At 32.2% G+C, this 19,731-nt stretch overlaps 2 protein-coding genes and 1 non-coding gene across 6 annotated transcripts; 2 read left to right on the forward strand and 1 right to left on the reverse strand.

The window, feature by feature from the left end:
* The first annotated feature begins 11,827 nt into the window (after positions 1-11,827).
* On the forward strand, positions 11,828-14,307 carry LOC120086152 (DNA-directed RNA polymerase subunit beta). Of its 2 annotated transcripts, none has more exons than XM_039042628.2 (7): positions 11,828-12,161; positions 12,629-12,671; positions 12,759-12,851; positions 12,948-13,010; positions 13,097-13,192; positions 13,356-13,433; positions 14,057-14,307. In XM_039042628.2, the coding sequence occupies exons 1-7, from the start codon at positions 11,866-11,868 to the stop codon at positions 14,141-14,143; spliced, it is 756 nt and encodes a 251-aa protein (XP_038898556.1). In that variant the 5' UTR covers positions 11,828-11,865; the 3' UTR covers positions 14,144-14,307. The 2 variants fall into 2 exon arrangements, with proteins under 2 accessions (XP_038898556.1, XP_090174013.1); XM_090317887.1 differs by having other exon boundaries at positions 11,874-12,161; positions 12,629-12,691.
* Positions 14,308-14,835: 528 nt separating this feature from the next.
* Positions 14,836-16,712, reverse strand: LOC120086300 (ATPase, F0/V0 complex, subunit C protein). 3 transcript variants are annotated; one of them, XM_039042870.2, is made up of 5 exons: positions 16,446-16,712; positions 16,256-16,333; positions 15,910-15,963; positions 15,398-15,560; positions 14,836-15,281 (listed from the first exon to the last, which is right to left on the reverse strand). In XM_039042870.2, exons 1-5 carry the CDS (start codon positions 16,571-16,573, stop codon positions 15,240-15,242), a joined length of 465 nt encoding a protein of 154 aa, XP_038898798.1. In that variant the 5' UTR covers positions 16,574-16,712; the 3' UTR covers positions 14,836-15,239. The 3 variants fall into 3 exon arrangements, with proteins under 3 accessions (XP_038898798.1, XP_038898796.1, XP_038898797.1); XM_039042868.2 differs by having other exon boundaries at positions 15,390-15,560; positions 16,446-16,709; XM_039042869.2 differs by lacking the exon at positions 15,910-15,963 and having other exon boundaries at positions 15,390-15,560; positions 16,446-16,706.
* A 2,486-nt stretch (positions 16,713-19,198) lies between these two features.
* Positions 19,199-19,272, forward strand: TRNAT-AGU (transfer RNA threonine (anticodon AGU)). Its single transcript has one exon. It is a non-coding gene; the product is annotated as a tRNA-Thr (tRNA).
* The last annotated feature ends 459 nt before the right edge of the window (positions 19,273-19,731 follow it).

Consider the following 19,731-nt stretch of genomic DNA (forward strand, 5'->3'; position numbering starts at 1 on the left):
TTGTGAGACTCAAAACAAGCTGAATTAAATGAAGGAAACGAGGAAAAGTGGATAGTTTACAGCAATTGAAGAACCTTTCTTCAACGAGGTGTTTCCAGCAAAAATCAACTATTTTGCATGTCCATTTCTCAATATTAGGAGTTGAATTTTGCATCAGCACTTCATGCAATCTAATTGCACACAAAATCAACAGATCCTACTTAAGATTAGAGTGGAACGGGAGTGAAATTTGAGCTAGGTACTTAAAGTGGGAAAATCCCACTAATTTAAAGCAGAATCAATTTAAATTGAATTTTCTTTTAAAAATCAACTTGTTTAATTAAAATTAAAGCAAATTTGATTTTCTAAATTTTAATTTTAATTTTATTTAATTAATTATAATAATTTAATATCAAATATTAAATTAACTAAACACCAATTACACTACCGTGAACTCCTATTTATGAAAGTAATATTTAAATCATGTTTAAATATTGATCTATTCTCCAATTTCGTTTAATTTCATAATTAAACGTGTAATTATATCACATATAATTACTAATTCTCTTAATTCGAATTTGAACATTTCAAATTTACTTATCACGTTATTCTAATGTTTATTCCATTTGTGAGCTAGTAAAAGGACCTAATGGACCTACAGATCATAGGCTCCAACGGTCCAAGATTAATTGGTCAAACTTTTTAAATTGAATTAACCCTCGTTCGTTAATTACCGGATCAAGTCCAGCAGTTGCACTCCCCTTGTAGATATATTGTGTCCACTCGATGTAACCATGATTAGTAAGTTAACCTTTCACTGGTTATTCGCAATAACAGTTAGGTTAAAATTTGTTTCGCCCCGGATATTACCTCTTGTTCCTTAAGTTCCACTGATCCTCTAATCAACAATTGGTTTGAGATCCAATCAACAAACGAAATCCCTTTCGGGGCAATGAGAGGGTGGGATCCCTTATTCAAGTCCTGGAGTCAACACTTAAGGAACGACCTCTTTACCAACTCTAAAAGTGGGTATGAGTGAATTCCATCTTGCACCTTGTCCCCAGCTATCTACTCGATTTTATCCCTAAAATGGGAGGCTTATTGAGCCGGCACTATTGAGCCAACTCTCACTCATGCAAATCCAAGGATAATCCTGAATAAACAGAAGTTCATAGTTAGCTAAGGATTAAGGTTAAGTTACCTAGGTCATCGTCTTGAAATAGTCGGTCTTAAACAGTAAACATCGTTATAAAGTAAGAGTGACTTATTTCTTGGTCTGATCTTATGCAAACTCATTACATGGGACGTCCCCACTCCTCATATCAATACATGGATGAATCAGGATCATTTTGTTTGTTGCACTTTACAACCAATTGTAACAACTGCATAGTGGGTTGCATCAAATGGTGTTACCAGAATAAAGCAACTGACCTTATTCGTATACTATAAATCATATATACTCGAACTCGACCCACTCTTATGTCTCCACATAAAGTTCAAGTACTCATGAAATAGCCATGGATCTTTAAGTTTATTGGATTTAGTCTTTACGAGTGCAATTTACATATCCAACAACAATTTTATTGAATAAACGTCAATAACATCTTTATTGATAATAGAATGTGTTTAACAAAATAAACTGCGAGTTTTCGGACATACATCCCATCAGAATCTTCATCGAATTCTCCTGAATCTTCGTCGGTTCTCCATTTGATTCGACTCGATTCGATTTTCACAGAGGTACATAAGTACCTTTTATTTTCTTTCCTCGTCCATTAGATTTTGACGTGTTTGGATGGGTCTTTGTGTGATTTATGGTAGGACCGTAGTGAAAAACTAAATTTTAAACCTTTATCCATGTTTGAACTTTAAGGATTTATAAATAAAATGTAAAATGTGTCTTCACATAAACGAGGAAAGTGATTTTGCATTCATATGAGCTTGATTTCACATAGAAGGGTTAAGGGTAACTTGTAATTATAATGTAAATATCATTTTCAAGCATTTTTTGTAGGTTTGGCTCCCTGTCATTTTTCTTCTAAACTCTAAGGGTCTTGTAAAGTTGACTTTACAAGAAACAAGACAGAGTTTTAACTTCTAAAAAATACCTGGAAGCAAGCTCAATGTCTTTTTTTTTTTGTAAACTTTGTGATTTTATGAGATCACTAAACTTTACAAGACAGATGATAGAAAGCTATTTCCTAACATATTGGTAAGAAATGGCTTTCTGTTTGTTTTCTCATAAAGCCACAAAGTTATTATTTTTCTGTCTCTTTTCACATAAAGACAATACTTTACAGGAAAATAATCAGAGAGCCTAAACTTTCAGGTATGTTTGACAGTTATTAGGAATGATGCCTCTGTACTTTTTCTCGTAAAGTCGTGGAACCTTTGCATGCTCACTGCTAGTTCCTTAGAGATGAATACATTAATGTTGGATCATACTTGTACTTTGGGATGTATATCTATTTATTATGGAGCCGAGGATCGTGCTTGAAGGCTACTTTAAGGCACAATTAACTTCTTATAGCCATCTGCTATGACTTGTGCTGTTATCCTCGAGAAGCAAACTAAGGTCCAGTTAGACATGTTTAGACAAACCATATTCGGACCCATCCTAGATAACAACATCTCCCTCGAGGGACAGTTGATACATCACTTGCTTATGGGGGAGGTGGCGAACGATAGACCATATGACATTTTCATTTAAACTTGACTAGGAATTTGACTTGGTCGACCTCATGGGAAACCATTCCACGACTAGGTGTTGTCTTGAAAAATATAAACCTATGGATATTGTCATTGTTTTCGTAATGTCGAAAAAGTCGACTCTACGAGAAAGGTGTTGAAGGTGGCTTAGGAAAAACCAATGGAATGCATTGTGTGACTTTTTTTCGTAAAGTTGACTTTACGAGGCATCTTGGTAAGTCATACATGTCTCGTAAAGTTGACTTTACGGGAAAGATCACAAAATGCCTTTTTTTTCAACTTGTATATATGTTCCAGTTAGAATTTATGATATTTTTCTTTTCGTAAACTTTTGGTAGGAGTAAGAATTTGGTTGGATTTGCAAACTTTCTTGAAAAAGCAAATTTCTAATTTGTCTATGCTTATAGAAAACAACATACTTACGTCTTTGAGGAAAAGGAAATTTGTTCCTATAAAGTCGAGACCCTAAAAAAAAGAATTTTTCCACTTAAGAGGACCCAAGGAATTTTTCCTCTGAAGGTGAAAACAAAATATAAAACTCAAGTTTGAGGCTTCTAACTTAAGTTATATGTCTGACAGGTTGAGTCAGGTGGGTTAGGTGAATTCATATTCAATATAATTTGATAACTATTTAGTGGGGGCAAATTAATACAATTGTATTCAAATTAATACAATTGTAATTGTATTTAATGTAATACAATTACAAGTTAGGTGAATTCATATTCAATGTAATTCGATAACTATTTAGTGGGGGCAAAATGATATATTTGTTGGGGTTGATGCCCTAAATCTCGTAGGCTCCTATAATTTGTAATTGTATTGTACAAACATTTTATTTCTATAATAAAATATGTGATTTTTATTTCAAAATTGGTTGCATTAACCACAAACCCATCAACTAACATCAAAGGTTATCTTGTAGCTTAAACATGTATGTAGAGATATACACGTGGATCATGTTCAAGTGACAACTTAAATGGTCTATAGTAGATGGATAAGACTAGATATCTTATCCTGGTGACACTACGAATATGGCCAGTTTCGTAGATGTTACAATTGTTGTAAAGTGCTACAAACGATTTGATCCTGATCATTCATGTGGATATATGTGAGTGGGTATATTCTATATAAATGAGTTTGTATAAGGCCAGACCACAAAAATTTTAGTCTCATTATATAATGTCATTCATTATAGAGACTTACAATTAGGGTTGGCAAAATTCCCCGTGGGGCCCCGCCCCGATCGGGGCGGAGAATCCCCGGTTTGACCGGGGATGGGATCAAACTGGAAAAATTTTTCAAGGCCCCATCCCCCGGTATCCCTACCCCAACCCCAACCCCGATTTGATATATTTATATTTTTAATATTTTATAAATATATATTTATAATATATAAAATAACTTATTTATATGTATGTTTATAATATATAGACTTATAGTCTTGTGGAACCCAATATTAATTATCTAAATTCTAAATCTAAGCCCAAAAGTCAAGCACAAATTTTAATCAAATTTAAAAAAAAAATAAAAAAAATGGAAAATCCCCGCGGGGAAACGGGGAATGAGGCTCTGCGGGGGGCCCGTATCCCTGATGGGGAATCCCTGCCCCCGTCCCCGCCTTCAAATGGTGGGGGCGAGGGCGGGGATGGGGGAGAATTTCCCCCACGGGGCTGAGGACGGGGGCCCTATTGCTAACTCTACTTACATTTCACCAGGATGACCAAATGTAACATGACCTGACTCTGAATGAGTTATGAACTCCTGCCTATGAAGGCAATCATTTTATTTGTATGGGTGAGAATGACCAGATCACCGACTTGACAAGCTTACCCTTTTGAAGATTCGTCTGATTGGGGAGTTGGGAATACAACTACACAAATAAGAAATTCACTCATTCCCCAAAGTCGGGTAAGTAGATAAATTGCTCGCTTGAGGACTGATTTTGAGGTTTGAATAATGTGACGTCACACCCTCTTTTGGCTCGAGAGGGGTTTGGTCATAGTTGGACTATGATTTATTGTTCATTAGAGGAATCAATGGTACTTGCGGAGTTAGAAGTAACTACGGGAGAAAAACGGTAATTTTGGTGCAGCTGTACTTACGAGTTATTTATGAAAGGTCATTGTACTGTTGACTGGTTATATCTAATGGACATAGAAATATATTTGTGGTGTGAATAGTGCAGCTGTCAGCCTTTAGTGGAGTGCCCGACATTTGACGGATGGTGAATAATTAATATTCACGTACAGTTGAAACTTCAAGCTATAAGTTCATGAGGTCTCCTCTGTAGCTCAACAGGGATTAAATGAGAAACAAAATTTATATTAATTTGAATTGTTTAAATTAATTGAGAGAATTAATTATATGTGATATAATTCATTTAATATAATTATATATGATGTAATTACTATATTCTATTTGATAAATTATAATATAAAGTTTTTTTTTTAAGGAAACAAACATTTGAATATGATTTAAATATTAATTATATGAATTTTATTTACATAATTAAATTTAATATAAATGAGATTTATATTAAATACCATTAACGAGAGAATATAAATTATAGGTTATGTGTTATATTTGATATAACATATAGTTTAATATATATTATATGATAAGGTAGTTATCATATAAATATATATTAAATTGATTTATGAACTTAATTTATTTTAAAAATCATTCAGGGAGGGCTCTTTTCTCTCTAACACATGAAAATGGGGCAAGAGAGAGTTCTTCCTTGGTTTCACAAAGGTATACAGATCCACAAAATTTGGATCCCATCACTTCCTCTCATCTCTCTCAAAATCCCTCTCTTCCAAAATAGTCAGAGCCTACAAAACTCATGGATTCTCACCCAGATAAAACTGAGGCAATCAAATGAGTGGTGGTGTCCATTGTGGTGTATCAAGTTCGTGGTTTTTGGAGAAGAGGGTACACGAAAAAGATCATTCTTCAAGGGTTAATTCTCTCACACTAATTCTCTCATTTCTTTTTTGTTTGCATGCTGTAATTTTATGATTATGCATAACATTTGTATTCTGTAATTTTGTTTACGTGAAAATGAATTTTGGATCGATCTCTTCCGCTCAAGGACCTTCAAAGGTTCCTTTAATATTCACGCGGTGGGGCCTCCACTTAAAATCTAACCCAACTTAAAAAAGGGTTTAAAAAAAGTAAATTTAAAAAACGAGATTAACTTTGAAAAGGAAAAAAAAAACTTTTTCAGGTAAAATGTAGCAGTTTATCTATTTTCTTTTGGGACAGCAAATTAACGTTATTGAAAAGTTCGATCAAAATTCTCGACGTTTCTCACCATAGCGAAATACGTAAGTGCTAAATTACTATTATAGCCTTGCAAATTGAGTTTAGTTTGGTTTAAAAAGTATGATTTATAATCCGAGGAACAAACAAAGGGTTCAATTACTACTTCGTTCATTTTAGTTCTCATACTTTCGATATTTATATTTTTATCGGTTTTAGTTTCCTAACTAGTTTAGTGACTCTAAAAATAATAAATAGTCAACAAACCGAGGAACCCTTTGGCCCACGAACTTATTAAATTAGTGTGAGCAACTCAATTTTAGTAGTAACCACTATTCAACTTTATACATTTATCGAATAACTTTATCTTCTCTATCTTCTTATACTTTTCTTCCCTTCATATTTATTTTTCACATTTATCGAGTAACTCGATCTTATTCTCTTTATTTACTTTTCACATTTGTTAAGAAACTTCGTCTTACAACTACACATACTCCAAACACAAACTTATTAACTCTAACATATTAACTTCATACTTATTAACTATACATAATGAGCCAAATGATCACTCGTCTTTTAGAAGTTAAATAAATGTTCTAGTTTTTTTTTTTTTTTACTCGCATTAACACAAGTCAATGATTGAGGTGCAAATATAACTTCCAGTTTTGTCCTTATAGCTATAGTTTCGTTGCATACAAACTAGCTTGTCATACTTGAATAACCTATGTTCCAATGTCTGGATGGAAGACCGTCTTCCATGGATTGATGTTGTTGTAACTCGCGATCTGTCAACACTTTAATATTCTTGTATGATTTGTTTCGCTTTTAAATAGATAAAAAAAAGTACCCACCAATCAAAGCATATTCTCAATAGAGAAGGTACGTACCAATTAATATATCGGATATTGAACAAATTTAGAATACTAAATCAACATGAGAAACTTTTCATAATAGTTTTGTTACTTGTTTGCCACAAGAGAAGCATTGAAGATTGATGTGGACCTATGAAATAGTATGTGTTATATAATAACGTGTCAAATGGCGAATAGAATGAGGATGTACTGTCGTAGTACTATATTTTTTGTCTTCAAAAGTTGATGGTTCGATTCCCTCCCACCATAATTGATAAATTTATTAAAAATAAAAATAACTCTCTCACCATCTATTTCGTTAAACACTACACATGCTCTTGATCTTGATCGAGGAATCAGACCAAGAACTATGAGATCGTCCCTTAAGCTTTTTGTTCACCAAATAAGCATGTGAAGATACAAATGTGTTATACTCCAAGTATCATTCTAAGAAATAAACACACCAAGGCATCAACACATACATGCTAGATAAATATCAAATTGAGCATATTTTGGTAAATTGGCATATTGCTCCTCTTTAGATTGAATGTTTAAATTATCGTGCATCTATTGGTTATATTGGTTAACATATAATTTAACAATAATTATCATGATATCATCATTTTGAGACTGGAAATTTAAATTATCATATCCTATTTTTTATATTTTATATTTTTTTAAATTTATTTTATTGAAAAGAACAGAAAATTAAATTCCTAGTATAGATGTAGTATTAAATTGGGGAAGTTGCATGAATATTTATTTTACAATAAATATTAGAGTTTATGTAGTAAGATAAAAGTTGCAAATATAGATTTTTTATATTAAAGATTTAGTCCAGAAAAAGGAAAAGACTAAAATGGACATGAGCCCATATAAAACCGTTTGGCCACAATGTAAAGGACTATTTTATTAATTATAAATTTCATTTCGACCCTTCATCTTCTCCCAAAAAACGCGAAAAACACTTCCAACCCTTTCGAGCTTCGACAGTGCCGTCTCCTTCCGATTTCAACCTTTTGATTTTGACAGTGTCGTCTTCTTCCGATCCGACAGTACTGTTTTCTTCTCCATCGATTTCGCTCCAAACTTCAAAAGGTACGTTGTTCTTCTTCGTTTCTTCGTTTTCCTTTGTTCATCTCTTCATCACTGATAGAAAAAATTCGAAAACGTAGGGTTTCGTTCTTCTTCCATTGACAGTTTATATAAGAAGATAAATAGTTATTTCAAATTAGGGCTACATGCATTCTCCAGCTTTTTAGATGTTTCATTTTATTATGCATTTTGGTCATAGGGTAGTCATCACGGTGTAGTCATCACAACATAGTCATCATAGACTAATAGTCATCAAAATGTTGATTATGTGAAGATTATTTGTAATGTTGAGTGTAATTTGCTAGTTTTTCGAGGAATATGTAGATAGTTTATTGTTGACTGTGTTTGATTGCTAATTATGTGAAGATTAGTACTGTGTTTCGTTGTGATTTGCTGATATTTCAGTGAATATTATGTCAATTTAGTTTTTTATTATTGTTTAACTGAAGTTATCACTGATGCTTTAGGGAATATGTTGACAGTTCATTGATAGTTTGTTGACGGATTTGTCTATCAACAAACTATCACTGATGGATGCTATCATTGATGCTAATTTAGTTCCCCGTACTGTGATTTGATGATTGTTTATTCATAGGAAAAGTATCTATCACTATTATTGCTATCAATGATATGAATGTAATGGTTCCACATGTTTGTTTTTAGGATAAAAGTTATCACTGGTGCTTTAGGGAATATGTTGACAGTTCATTGATAGTTTGTTGATGGATTTGTCTATCAATAAACCATCACTGATGGATGCTATCATTGATGCTAATTTAGTTCACTGTGATTTGATGATTGTTTATTCATAGCAAAAGTATCTATCACTATTATTACTATAAATGATATGAATGTAATGGTTCCACATGTTTGTTTTTATGATAGAAGTTATCGCTGATGCTTTAGGGAATATGTTAACAGTTCATTGATAATTTGTTGATGGATTTGTCTATCAACAAACTATCACTGATGGATGCTATCATTGATGCTAATTTAGTTCCCTGTACTGTGATTTGATGATTGTTTATTCATAGGAAAATTATCTATCGCTATTATTGCTATCAATGATATGAATGTAATGGTTTCACATGTTTGTTTTTAGGATAGAAGTTATCACTGATGCTTTAGGGAATATGTTGACAGTTCATTGATAGTTTGTTGATGGATTTATCTATCAATAAACTATCACTGATGGATGCTATCATTGATGCTAATTTAGTTCCTTGTACTGTGATTTGATGATTGTTTATTCATAGGAAAAGTATCTATCACTATTATTGCTATCAATGATATGAATGTAATGGTTCCATGTGTTTGTTTTTAGGATAAATGGAGAAAGAAAATAGAAAAACATTGGAAGGATCAACATTTGGGAAGAAACAAAAGAAAGACAAAAATAAGGTATCTCCAAATGTGTCTATCAAGGTGTCTCCAAACAAAGCTACAAGGCAGTCTCCAAGGTGGAATGACGACGCTCCAAGCTTTGATCTTAGAATATCACAACTTTGATTGACAATAGATAGACTTGTTTATTGACAATAGACTTCTGTTTGACAATAGTTTGGAAATTATTTTGACAATATATAGTGATTGTTATGATTTTGGAAATTACATTGTTATTTTACAAGATCAATGATAGTTATATTGAATCAATATGAATCCTTCATAAATGTGATTGATATAGTTGCAACTTTCAATTTATTTTAGAAGTTGTTTGGTTGGAGGGAAAAGAGGGCGATAGTATAGTATAAATGTGATTGATATAGTTGCAACTTTGTATAGTATTTTGTTACTCAGTGATCGTGTAGCAGAGCTAAGCGATCGTTTAGTCGAGCTCAACAATCGTGTAGCATTTGGTACATGATCGTGTAGCATTTAGTAGGCGATCGTCTAGCATTGGGTAGGCAATCGTATAGTGTCACACTCCCTCCCAGATTACCCTTTTATTCTGGAAAATGATATGACCGTGGTAGTTACTAGCCCCTCTTGCCAGCACCCACCACCCAAGACTTTTAATCTAAATACCAACCTGTTAAAATACTAGTAATATATACAAACAGCAAACCTCGCTTAAGGTTCTACAAAGATTACATAAATACATGCATGCAACAAAGACATTACGTTAACTGAAGAATAACAGATCCCCACAAGCGACACTAGCGAGATCCTCTAGAGCGACACTGGCGAGATCCTCTAGAGCGACACCAGCGATACCCTCTAGAGCGATACCAAGCTTTTCCTGTGAAATTCTTAGCAATACTCACCTCAATTCCTAGCGAGATTTCCCCCGAGAGCGATATCCTCCTTATAAAATCCCACTGTAATTCTCCACGATGAACTGCTTGCTTATTCTTCACAAGCAGCTGTCTGCTTATGCACCAATTCCCTGGTACAACTTAAAAAATTCATAACTCACAATCCATAGCTCTTTTTAAGAAACTTTCTTCTACAAACTTGTTTAAACACAAGCTGCACAACTTCTATCACTGATAGTATGGTATCAGTAATGTTATACGATCGTGTAACATTTGGTTGGCGATTCTATCAGTGATAGAATCTATCATTGATGGATCTTCTACAAAAATGCTTATCTACTGTAAGTGATAAAATCTATCACTTCATTGTATTAATTGCTGACAGAAGCTATTACAAATAGCTTGATATAATTTCTTTCAATTGTTATGGCTAAAGGAAAACGAAAGCTTCATAAATAAAAGCATCATATTGACTAAAGAATGGATATATCAACAACAAAGTCTGTTCCACTAACAAAACATTAGTAACAAGGTCTCAATATATTTATGACAAACATCAATAACAAATTGTCTCACTATCTAATGGTTAAATTGATGACAACAAGCAACAACTATAATCTAATTGATAAATTGGTGAAAAATATCGGCTGTCTCACTATCATTGATAAATTGATGACAAACATCAATTACAAAACAAGCTTATTCATTACAAACATCAATTACAAATCAAGCTTCTTCATTAAACAACTGGTGGAAATTTGCATGTCCTACAATTATGGCCACGACGATGACATTGACCGTCTTCCATGAAGGCAATACATTCACACCAACATCAACAGATCTCCAATCAGAATGATTTCCAATAGGATAAACTGATCCTTTATAGGTTGATAACAATGTACTGCAAAAATAGTAGTCTGACACAAAAGTATATATATCTAATTTTAGCCCACGAATAACAGCACAAGCATGAGCACATGGAATCTCCACCAAATCCCAAACACGACAACTTCGTAATTTATAGGCCAAATTTACCAAAAAGTGATTGTCCCCATCAACTACTTTATATTCTTCATTGTTAGGAAAAATTGATCGAAGTATCACGGAGCTTCACGAATGGGATTTCATGGAGACTGATTCATCGATATTTCACCGTAAAAGAAAAAGGAAAGCAAAAAGTATCATGGAGCTTGATCTGATTTCATGGAGACCATAGATATTTCACTGTGAAAGAAGAAAAAGGTCACAAATGACAATGTTTAAAGGAGGTCAAGAACTTGAAAAAGGAAAGTTAATAAAGGGAAAGAGAGGGTAAATTTGGAATTCCGAAAAAATAAAGGTTTACCGGTCAATGTTTGCTATAATAGCAAATATTAAAAATGTGATATGTATAATCAGATTTTTTTTCCCATTTGTATTATTCAATACAAATTTTCTATTAAATTTCATCAACTTATCGATATTTCATGAGAGAAGAATCGATATTTTTATTATATTATAGAAAAATTTACAAAATATTATAAAAAACTACAAAATGTCATCAAAATAAATATAATATAAATAAATATCTTAATATTTGTTTTAAATATAAGAAAATGAAATTTTTTATTTACAAATATAGTAAAATATTACGGTGTATAATAGATCAATAAGGAAAAGTTTGGACCAAAATCAAGAGACTAAAATGGTAATTTAACACATATCCAAGAAAAATGGTAATTGAACAAGAACAGAACAAATCGACGCTTCACCTCCAAAACGCCAATCTATCATCAACCATCGATTTCATCAGAGAAGAAGAAGCTGAAGAAGAAGAAGAAGAACGAGCCCAGATTCTTCACCGGTGGAAGAGGATGTCATGTTGTTCGTCCTTATCAGCGGCTCCTACATCCATGTCTTTGATTACCAACCGCAAATTCACGAGTTCTGTCAATAAACCCGTGATTGTTTCCATGTATTCTCGCTTCAGAGCTTCTGCAGAAGTTCCCGATTTTCTTCCTGCTGATTGGTACGCACAAACCTTGCGAATTTCGGTTTTCTCTGATTCATTTTCACTTTTAGAGTTTTTGCATCGTATTATTGCATACCGTAGTTTGATCTCGAGAGAAATGGGAAGATGATTTTGTTCGTGTTCGATTGTGAATTGACGTATCTGAGATTTTCGACTGACTTCGTGTTTTTATCGAGAAATATGGTGTGATTGTGTTTCTCATGGCCTTGAGATTACAGAGTCAAGCAATTGAATGTTTGGTTTTAATCAGGCTTCCTTGTTTGGCTAATGGTACAAATTCCTCCATCCTGTTTCGTTCAGTGATGTTAAAATACACAGATAACAGGAATAAATCTTTGCATTGAAACTAAATTTGTTCTTGATAAGATTGTTCGTAATAAGTTACTAATTTTCTCTGGTGTTGGAATTCAGATTCCTGCTTTAGTTTCTTCAAACTAAACACCTCCATTCATACTCTTCTGCAGGCACGATGCACACAAGAAGGATCCTATAGGTCCAAGACTACATGTAACTGTTCAACTATGCAAGTTAGTACTAGATTTTGTAGTTGTTTCTCTGTCAATATCTTCATTTTGAAACTTTCTCTATATATAGTTCACTGCAGAAGAAGCTATTCAACACCAGCTAGATGCACTGAGATACAATGATCGACCCCATCAAGATTATGGAATTGAGGTCATGTACCAGGTAGTTTGCATTATAAAGGGTATTTGTTTTTTCATATTGAATACTTGTTTAATGACATGGTGGCCTGTAAATTAAACACATCTCAATAAATCACAGTTTGCGGGATTCGATCCTCTTCGAAGGTCGACATATTTCGGTCCCTTCTTTGATTTGGGACAGGTACCATTTGAAACTTCAGAAATAAATATAAGCATTACTGTAACTGCTCAGTGTTTTCATGATTTGCTACATTTTTGACAGTGCAGTTTGAAAGATTTAGACGAGTATTCCACCATTCAACTTATCGTGTATTGTTAGGCCATAAAGAGAGAAAGATCTTGAGCAGTTTATTTGTAGAGGAGGTAAAGCAGGCTCCATAATGAACTTGATTGATTCTTATGTCTAGTAGCCAACTAATTTCGGACGTGCTTAAGTTCAGCTCTATTCAGCTTTTTTGTACTTTCTTTGCCTGTAAATTTATCTATTGTAAAATAATATCCTGTGGATTTCCAAATTCTGAAACAGAACCTATTCAAGCAGCGGGTATGGATACGAGGTTGTCGCCCCAAGGAAGAAGAAATATTTCAATTCACCATGGTTCAGGTTAGGCTATGTCATTTTGAACCACTTTTTCCAATCATTCTTGACACAATTTTTGAATATTGGATCTTCTGTTATTTAAATCGTGTATCTCCGTTGGCTGTGACTTGTGAATGATGGTTAGTAGCTCTTTACATAATGCTTGTTTCACTAAACTTTATGATATGGTAATTCACATCATCATTAGATTGATAATTATTTCCTCATCAAAGAACATCTTTGGAGAATTTGAACCTGAGATTGTCTTCCATTCCCGACCAAACACGCTTACTTGGGTTTCGATTAGTTGCCATGATATAATAATTGGTACTTTCTTGAAAAGTAATGGGATGGGCCATGAACATAGTACAGGATGAGACTATTCCACATATATCTACAATATTGCATGTTGTATGTGTATATAAACATATATATTGATATTTGTGAGTGTTAGAGCCAATTTCAAGTATCTTGACTATTCTCATCGGACAATATCGTACTATATATGAAAAGAGCCCTGCAGTCATCCAGCGAGGACACGACGTGCTAAGTACATGCTGGTTGGCAATGTTTTAGTGGAAAGTACTTGCAGGAATATAAATACACAGCCTTCAATAATTAATGAAATTTTGGTGGCTTATTGGCAGAGGGTTGGCGGCTCGTGGGATGGGTATTGGCTTACGGAAAGTTTACTAAACGATGGGGATGCATTTAGTGGAGGCTTAGCTTACTAAGGAAAGGGACGTCGTGCTACAATTGGGTGGCTGGTTAGCAACCTTAGTACGTTATCCTTCCTTTTGTAAATCTGAAATGTATATCATACGTCTTTGTTAATGTGAACCCTTGTAAGATTCTATTTAGAATTTGTATATATCATTTACATGGTTTCATTTTATTATTCAATAATCTTCTTTATCGCTTTCGAGGACTTGAGGTTAGGATGTTTGTGTGATGAGTTGGGATGGTTTGGTATTTATGGAATTAAGTTTTTGGGCATGTTTGGTAGATAATTTAGATTCATTGAAAACATACTTTTGGTATGCACTTTGAATTTTTTTCCCCCCAAAAACTGTTTTTAGATTATATGATCCAAATAATGTAAATTATGATAACAACAATTTCATGTTTTTTTTTTTTAATTCAAATTTTACAATAATATCCTATAAATTATGTGCTATTACAAAACAATAATTATAAAAAAATTAAACATAAATCAAATTCACAAATTTATTAATAATAATTTATATTCAATCTAATATTTAGTGAACTTGTTAGTTTTATGGTTTATAAATATATTACCAAACAGCCATGATGCAGATATGTATTAACAACTAGATACTGAAATAAACACATTGCCAATGTTTTTCAAAACAAACAACTTCGGATTAACCAATATGTAACCAATATGGAGATTTAAACCTCTGAGTTTCAATTACAAAGGAAAGCTTCATTTGTGGAGCCTTCACCAAGGTTTTTGATATTATTGATATATTACAGCAGTTCAAATTCCACTGCCTTACATTTGCATGAATGCCAAGGCCATATCATTGGGCATCCTAGAGACCAAAAAAGACACCAAGCACTTTCCAAGTTCTTACACGGTTTGTTTATCATAGCCAAGCTTTTACATATACAAAGAAAAGGCATTAACTCCAAAGAAAGTTAACCACAAATCCTCAAGTTCAGAAGCAATTAGCAAATTAAACTGCCTTAGCAGGCCATGTAGCTTGAGCAGACATGATTATTCCTACAATTACACCAAATAACCCGAGTGCGCTTCCAAAGATCTCGATCACAAGAATCTTTACAAAAAGGGATGAGTTTTGAGCATCAGACAATGCACAACTGCTGCCAATGATCCCTACACACAACCTTTAACAACAAAAGATGTCTCCCAATTAAAAAATTTTCAATTCATGGGTTTGTTTTTTCTTTCTTTTCATTCTAGTAAAGAGAATGTTTTAAGATGAAGGATCAAACCCGCAAACCAGATTGGCAAAGCCGACAATAATCCCAGAAGAAAAAATGGAATATCCTGCTGTTAGAGACTCAGGAGCATGAATTTGAGATGCTGAAACACTCTCCAGTTTTGTTTGTAGAATGATGGCCACAATGACACCATATATGGCCACAGCTTCACAGAAAATTACACTGAAAGAAACACAAAGAATCACTTATAAATACAGTCCATAACACCGAGCTTTCGTTAAAAAAAAAATGAAAGAATACAAATGCTCCAAAAAAAACGAGTTCAACTATTACTTAAAAAAATTCAATCTTTGAACAAGGCCAACAGCATAAGTTCAAGGCAAGACCATAATTTATTTAAAAAATATCTGTTTGGATTGACTAAATGTTTTTCAAAAAAAATAATTTTTATTTAAAGTCTTTTAATAAAAATTATTTAAAATAAAATTTGAAAGTGTTTTAAAAGTTATTTTAAGTAGTTACTACACTTCAATGTTTCCAAAATGACTCATGATTCAAAATTAAATACCACCTTCCAAACCTCCATGTACAGGTTGAAAAGTAGCCATTCATCAATTGTTGATCACTGTCAAAGTACCGTTCGAATCAACCACATGATATATCTTAACAACCTCAACAATGGAAAAGAAATTTGAGATTCAAAAGCATAAGAGGTCTGAATTCTATCAAAATTCTACAGCCAAAACAGAATAATCTCCTGATACTTCTATGATCTAAGCTTAAGCAACCATGGATCAATCAATCACCATAAAATAAGTGAAAGCTTCACCCTATTTTCAGTTCGATCTTCACCCCAACACCGAGCAATTAGGAAATGTAAACTCGGAGTTAAGAAGAATTGAAATAGGACTTCTTACCTAATTAGATTCTTCGAGGTAATACGCGGAGCTTTGATTGCAGCACCGATCAAACTGCTTCCGGTTATGTAGATCCCCCTGAGAGATAACAGCAATCCACAATTAAAGATAGAAAGCGCGGAAACGATGAATGGAACTTGAAGAGAGAGTAACCCTAAATCTAAAAAGGAGCTTGAAGAAGGATGAATACCAGGCGGCTCCGAGGACAGAAACGCCGATGGCTATGGCAATGCCGACGGCAGAGAAGGTGTAGGGGGAGATTCTGACGAGCGCGTGGGACCAAGAGCTTAGAGATGCCGCCATGTTTGAGGCGGGCATTGTTGATTGATCTTTCTGGTGAATGTGGGAAGGGAATTTGTGTGGTTTCGTCTTTGGCTTTGTGATCGTTGCTGATTGATTCTCATTCTTGTGCTACTAGACGACGACGTGATTCGTTACCCTTTTTTCTCTCTTTGTTAGAATCTCGGATAATATTTAAATTAAAAAAAAAAACATTTTTTTGTCCTAGTTTAAGAATACGTTTATTTGGTCGATACAAACACTATACCAGTTGAGCTATATTCTTGTAGGAAAAAAAAATCACTTTGATCCATATATTTAATCATCTTGCCATCTCATATATTTAATCCATTTTTTGTTTAAATTTAACCAATTTACTAGTTGAGAGATCTTTTAAACCTATTCTTGAAAACTCGTGGACTAAAAAAATGTATTTTTTTTCTTAAAATTAATAAATAAAATTGGGCAAAATGAACTTTTGATCCTGAGTTTTGGAGTTGATATTTATTTGATATATGAAGTTTTAGGACATACACTTTAGTCCTTCAAGTTTTAAAAATAGTCCTATATTTATTTAAATATTTTATTTTTTTTAATAAATTAAAATATTTATTATTTATATTAGATTTACATTAGTGACATTTTATTATTGATCACTTTTAGTTTTCAATAAATTTTTTACAATAAATAGAAATGTCAATTCGCCTCTCATGTCAATATTAAATTCATGAAAACGTATGAATATCTATCATAGTTTAAGAAAAAACAATGTTCTGTAAAAAATAAATAAATAAATAAATGAGAAGTTTTAATTGAGTGACTCACTCGATTGCAATACTTTTCAATCATTAAAACTAACCAAAAAGCAAAACAAATTATAAAATATGGTTTTTTTATATATAGTGAAATTATCTTTCCGCATTTTGATTAGAAAAACATTAAAGATATGTTTGGTAGTGATTTTGAAATTGTTTTAAAATGTGTTTGGAATATATTTTTAAGTGTTTATTTTTTTAAAATAAATTATTTGAGAAGAAATTAAAGATATTCGACAACCGCTCAAAATAGTTTTTCAAGTATATTTTAATAATTTTGATCAAAAGTGTTTATATAAAAATAAGTTTTTTGAAAAATATTTTTTTCTCAAGTGAATCCAAACAAGCCCCTAATCACTTTTGTCTTATTTAAAATCATTCTAAAATATGCATTTAATTACTCAAACTTAGTTCGATATTTAATTTTGTACTTCTAAATACAACTTTAATAAATAAAAAAAAATTGGTTTTGATTTTTTTTTTTTTTTTGGTACAATTGAGATAGAGAGAATTTGAACGCGGACCTTATAGTTATCGACACATACTCAGGTACCAATTAGTTTTGAATTATTAAAAACATCTCTAAAATTGATTGTAGAAAAAATGGTAAAAGTAATTTTAACAATTTTAAAATCACTTTCTAAATAGCCATGAAATTCTCTCCTCTCTCTCCTTTCTCCTCTTTATCTTCTCATATGACTTCCTCTCCTTCTCCTTTCCATAACAACCTTTTCCTCTTGGGTAGGCTGCATCTAATCACGTGCATCCTTTTTTATACACAAAATATATATATATATATATATATTAAATAAAATATTTACCATGTGTCAGAATTTTATTGGACAATTCCTTGAAATATATCAAGATAGGTACCATCAAGGGAGCACGCTTCTTCCCTCAATCATCTCTCATCTCATCATGGTTTGGGCATCCACAACTCAAAACGTTGAAGAAATTTGTTACGTAATCCAAATTCTTGACCAAAATAATTTTCTTATGTCTAATAGTCAAATAAGCTATCTTCCTTAATGTAGACAAACAAATTACACGTATTTTATTTACAAGAAAAAACCAATTTGGCCAATAGCACTCAAAGTTATGGCTCAAAATTTATAATTTAGATTATTTCGGCTTTTATAAACATTTAAAATCAAGATGATCTATGGTTGGAAATAGCAATAATAATAAAAAAAAAAAAAATTAAGTAGTCACGAAATTGTGTCGAATAAGATATGATCAAGTAAATTGCACATATGCATGAGATCTTGTAGTGTGACACATACAATCAAGTTAATGTGAATGCATACTCACAATCTTAAATTGAATTCTTAAATTTGTGGATTTCATATCCAAATATGGATAATATGTTCCAATTACTAATTATTTTATTTTTATAAATTAAGTTTATAAACACTATTTTCTCCCAAAATTTATATGTTTCAATATCCACTTTCTTCTAAAATTAAGATAAATTTTGAAAATTAAAAAGAAAAAGTACTTTTTAACAGTTTTTTTTTGTTTTAATTTGACAAAAAATCCCAATATTTTAAAAAATACAAAAATTATAGAAATCTTTTTAAATATAAAAATATTTACACTTTATAGTAAAAAATTTCAAAAGTAACACTTTTGGAACATTTTGCTATAAAATGTATATATATATATATATATTTCGATGTTTTTATTTATAAGAATTTCCCAAAATCCTCCCTAACAGAGAGGAAATAAGCCTACGTTTTCAAAATCGATAAAAAGATCGTTATAAAAAAGCCTTAGTATTTATGTTCTGTTTTGTTTTGTTTTAATCGCTCGTATATGTATATTTTAATTAACGTTTTATCATAAAGAAGCTTTCATAGCTCAGTTGGTTAGAGCACCCGTTTAGTAAGCGGGAGGTCTTGAGTTCGACTCTCAATGAAAGCATACTAATTTTTTTGGATTTTATAAAAGAGAAAAAAGTACACACAGATGTATAACAAAATCCATTTTTATTTTAAACTTGATTCAATTCTCATTTTAAATAGCATATATATTTTTTAAAAATGTCAAAATTAATGCTATCAATAGGGTGATCATCAATCGATCGGAGTCAGTTTTCCGACCAGATTGACACCGAATCGACCATAATTAATTTGAAAAATGACCAAATTTCCATAGACCATTGTTTAGTAAAAAATGACTGACCGGATGGTCGATTTGATCTTTTTCCTTTTTATTTTTTAAAGAAATGATTATTAATTAATTAATTAAAAATGTATATTTAATTATTTATTATTTAGGTATTTGGCCCCCAAGTTGGGTTGGGTTAGATGGGTAAAAAAAATCCACCCCGTCTGGTTCACCAATTATTAAAGAGGTTTATTACTTCTTAATCTTTTGGAT

Source organism: Benincasa hispida, chromosome 9 (genome assembly GCF_027475165.1).
Source record: "Benincasa hispida cultivar pf3 chromosome 9, pf3_genome.v1.1, whole genome shotgun sequence".
NCBI classification, from domain to species: domain Eukaryota; kingdom Viridiplantae; phylum Streptophyta; class Magnoliopsida; order Cucurbitales; family Cucurbitaceae; genus Benincasa; species Benincasa hispida.

Coding starts and splice junctions, on each gene's coding strand:
- LOC120086152 (XM_039042628.2), top strand. CDS start 11,866: ATGGTAATTGAACAAGAACAGAACAAATCGACGCTTCACCTCCAAAAC. Junction 12,162..12,628: donor GATTTTCTTCCTGCTGATTG/GTACGCACAAAC, acceptor ACTCTTCTGCAG/GCACGATGCACACAAGAAGG. Junction 13,434..14,056: donor TTCAATTCACCATGGTTCAG/GTTAGGCTATGT, acceptor GCTTATTGGCAG/AGGGTTGGCGGCTCGTGGGA.
- LOC120086300 (XM_039042868.2), bottom strand. CDS start 16,573: ATGCCCGCCTCAAACATGGCGGCATCTCTAAGCTCTTGGTCCCACGCG. Junction 15,561..15,909: donor TGTACATGGAGGTTTGGAAG/GTGGTATTTAAT, acceptor TGTTTCTTTCAG/TGTAATTTTCTGTGAAGCTG. Junction 15,282..15,389: donor TTTGCCAATCTGGTTTGCGG/GTTTGATCCTTC, acceptor TTGTTGTTAAAG/GTTGTGTGTAGGGATCATTG.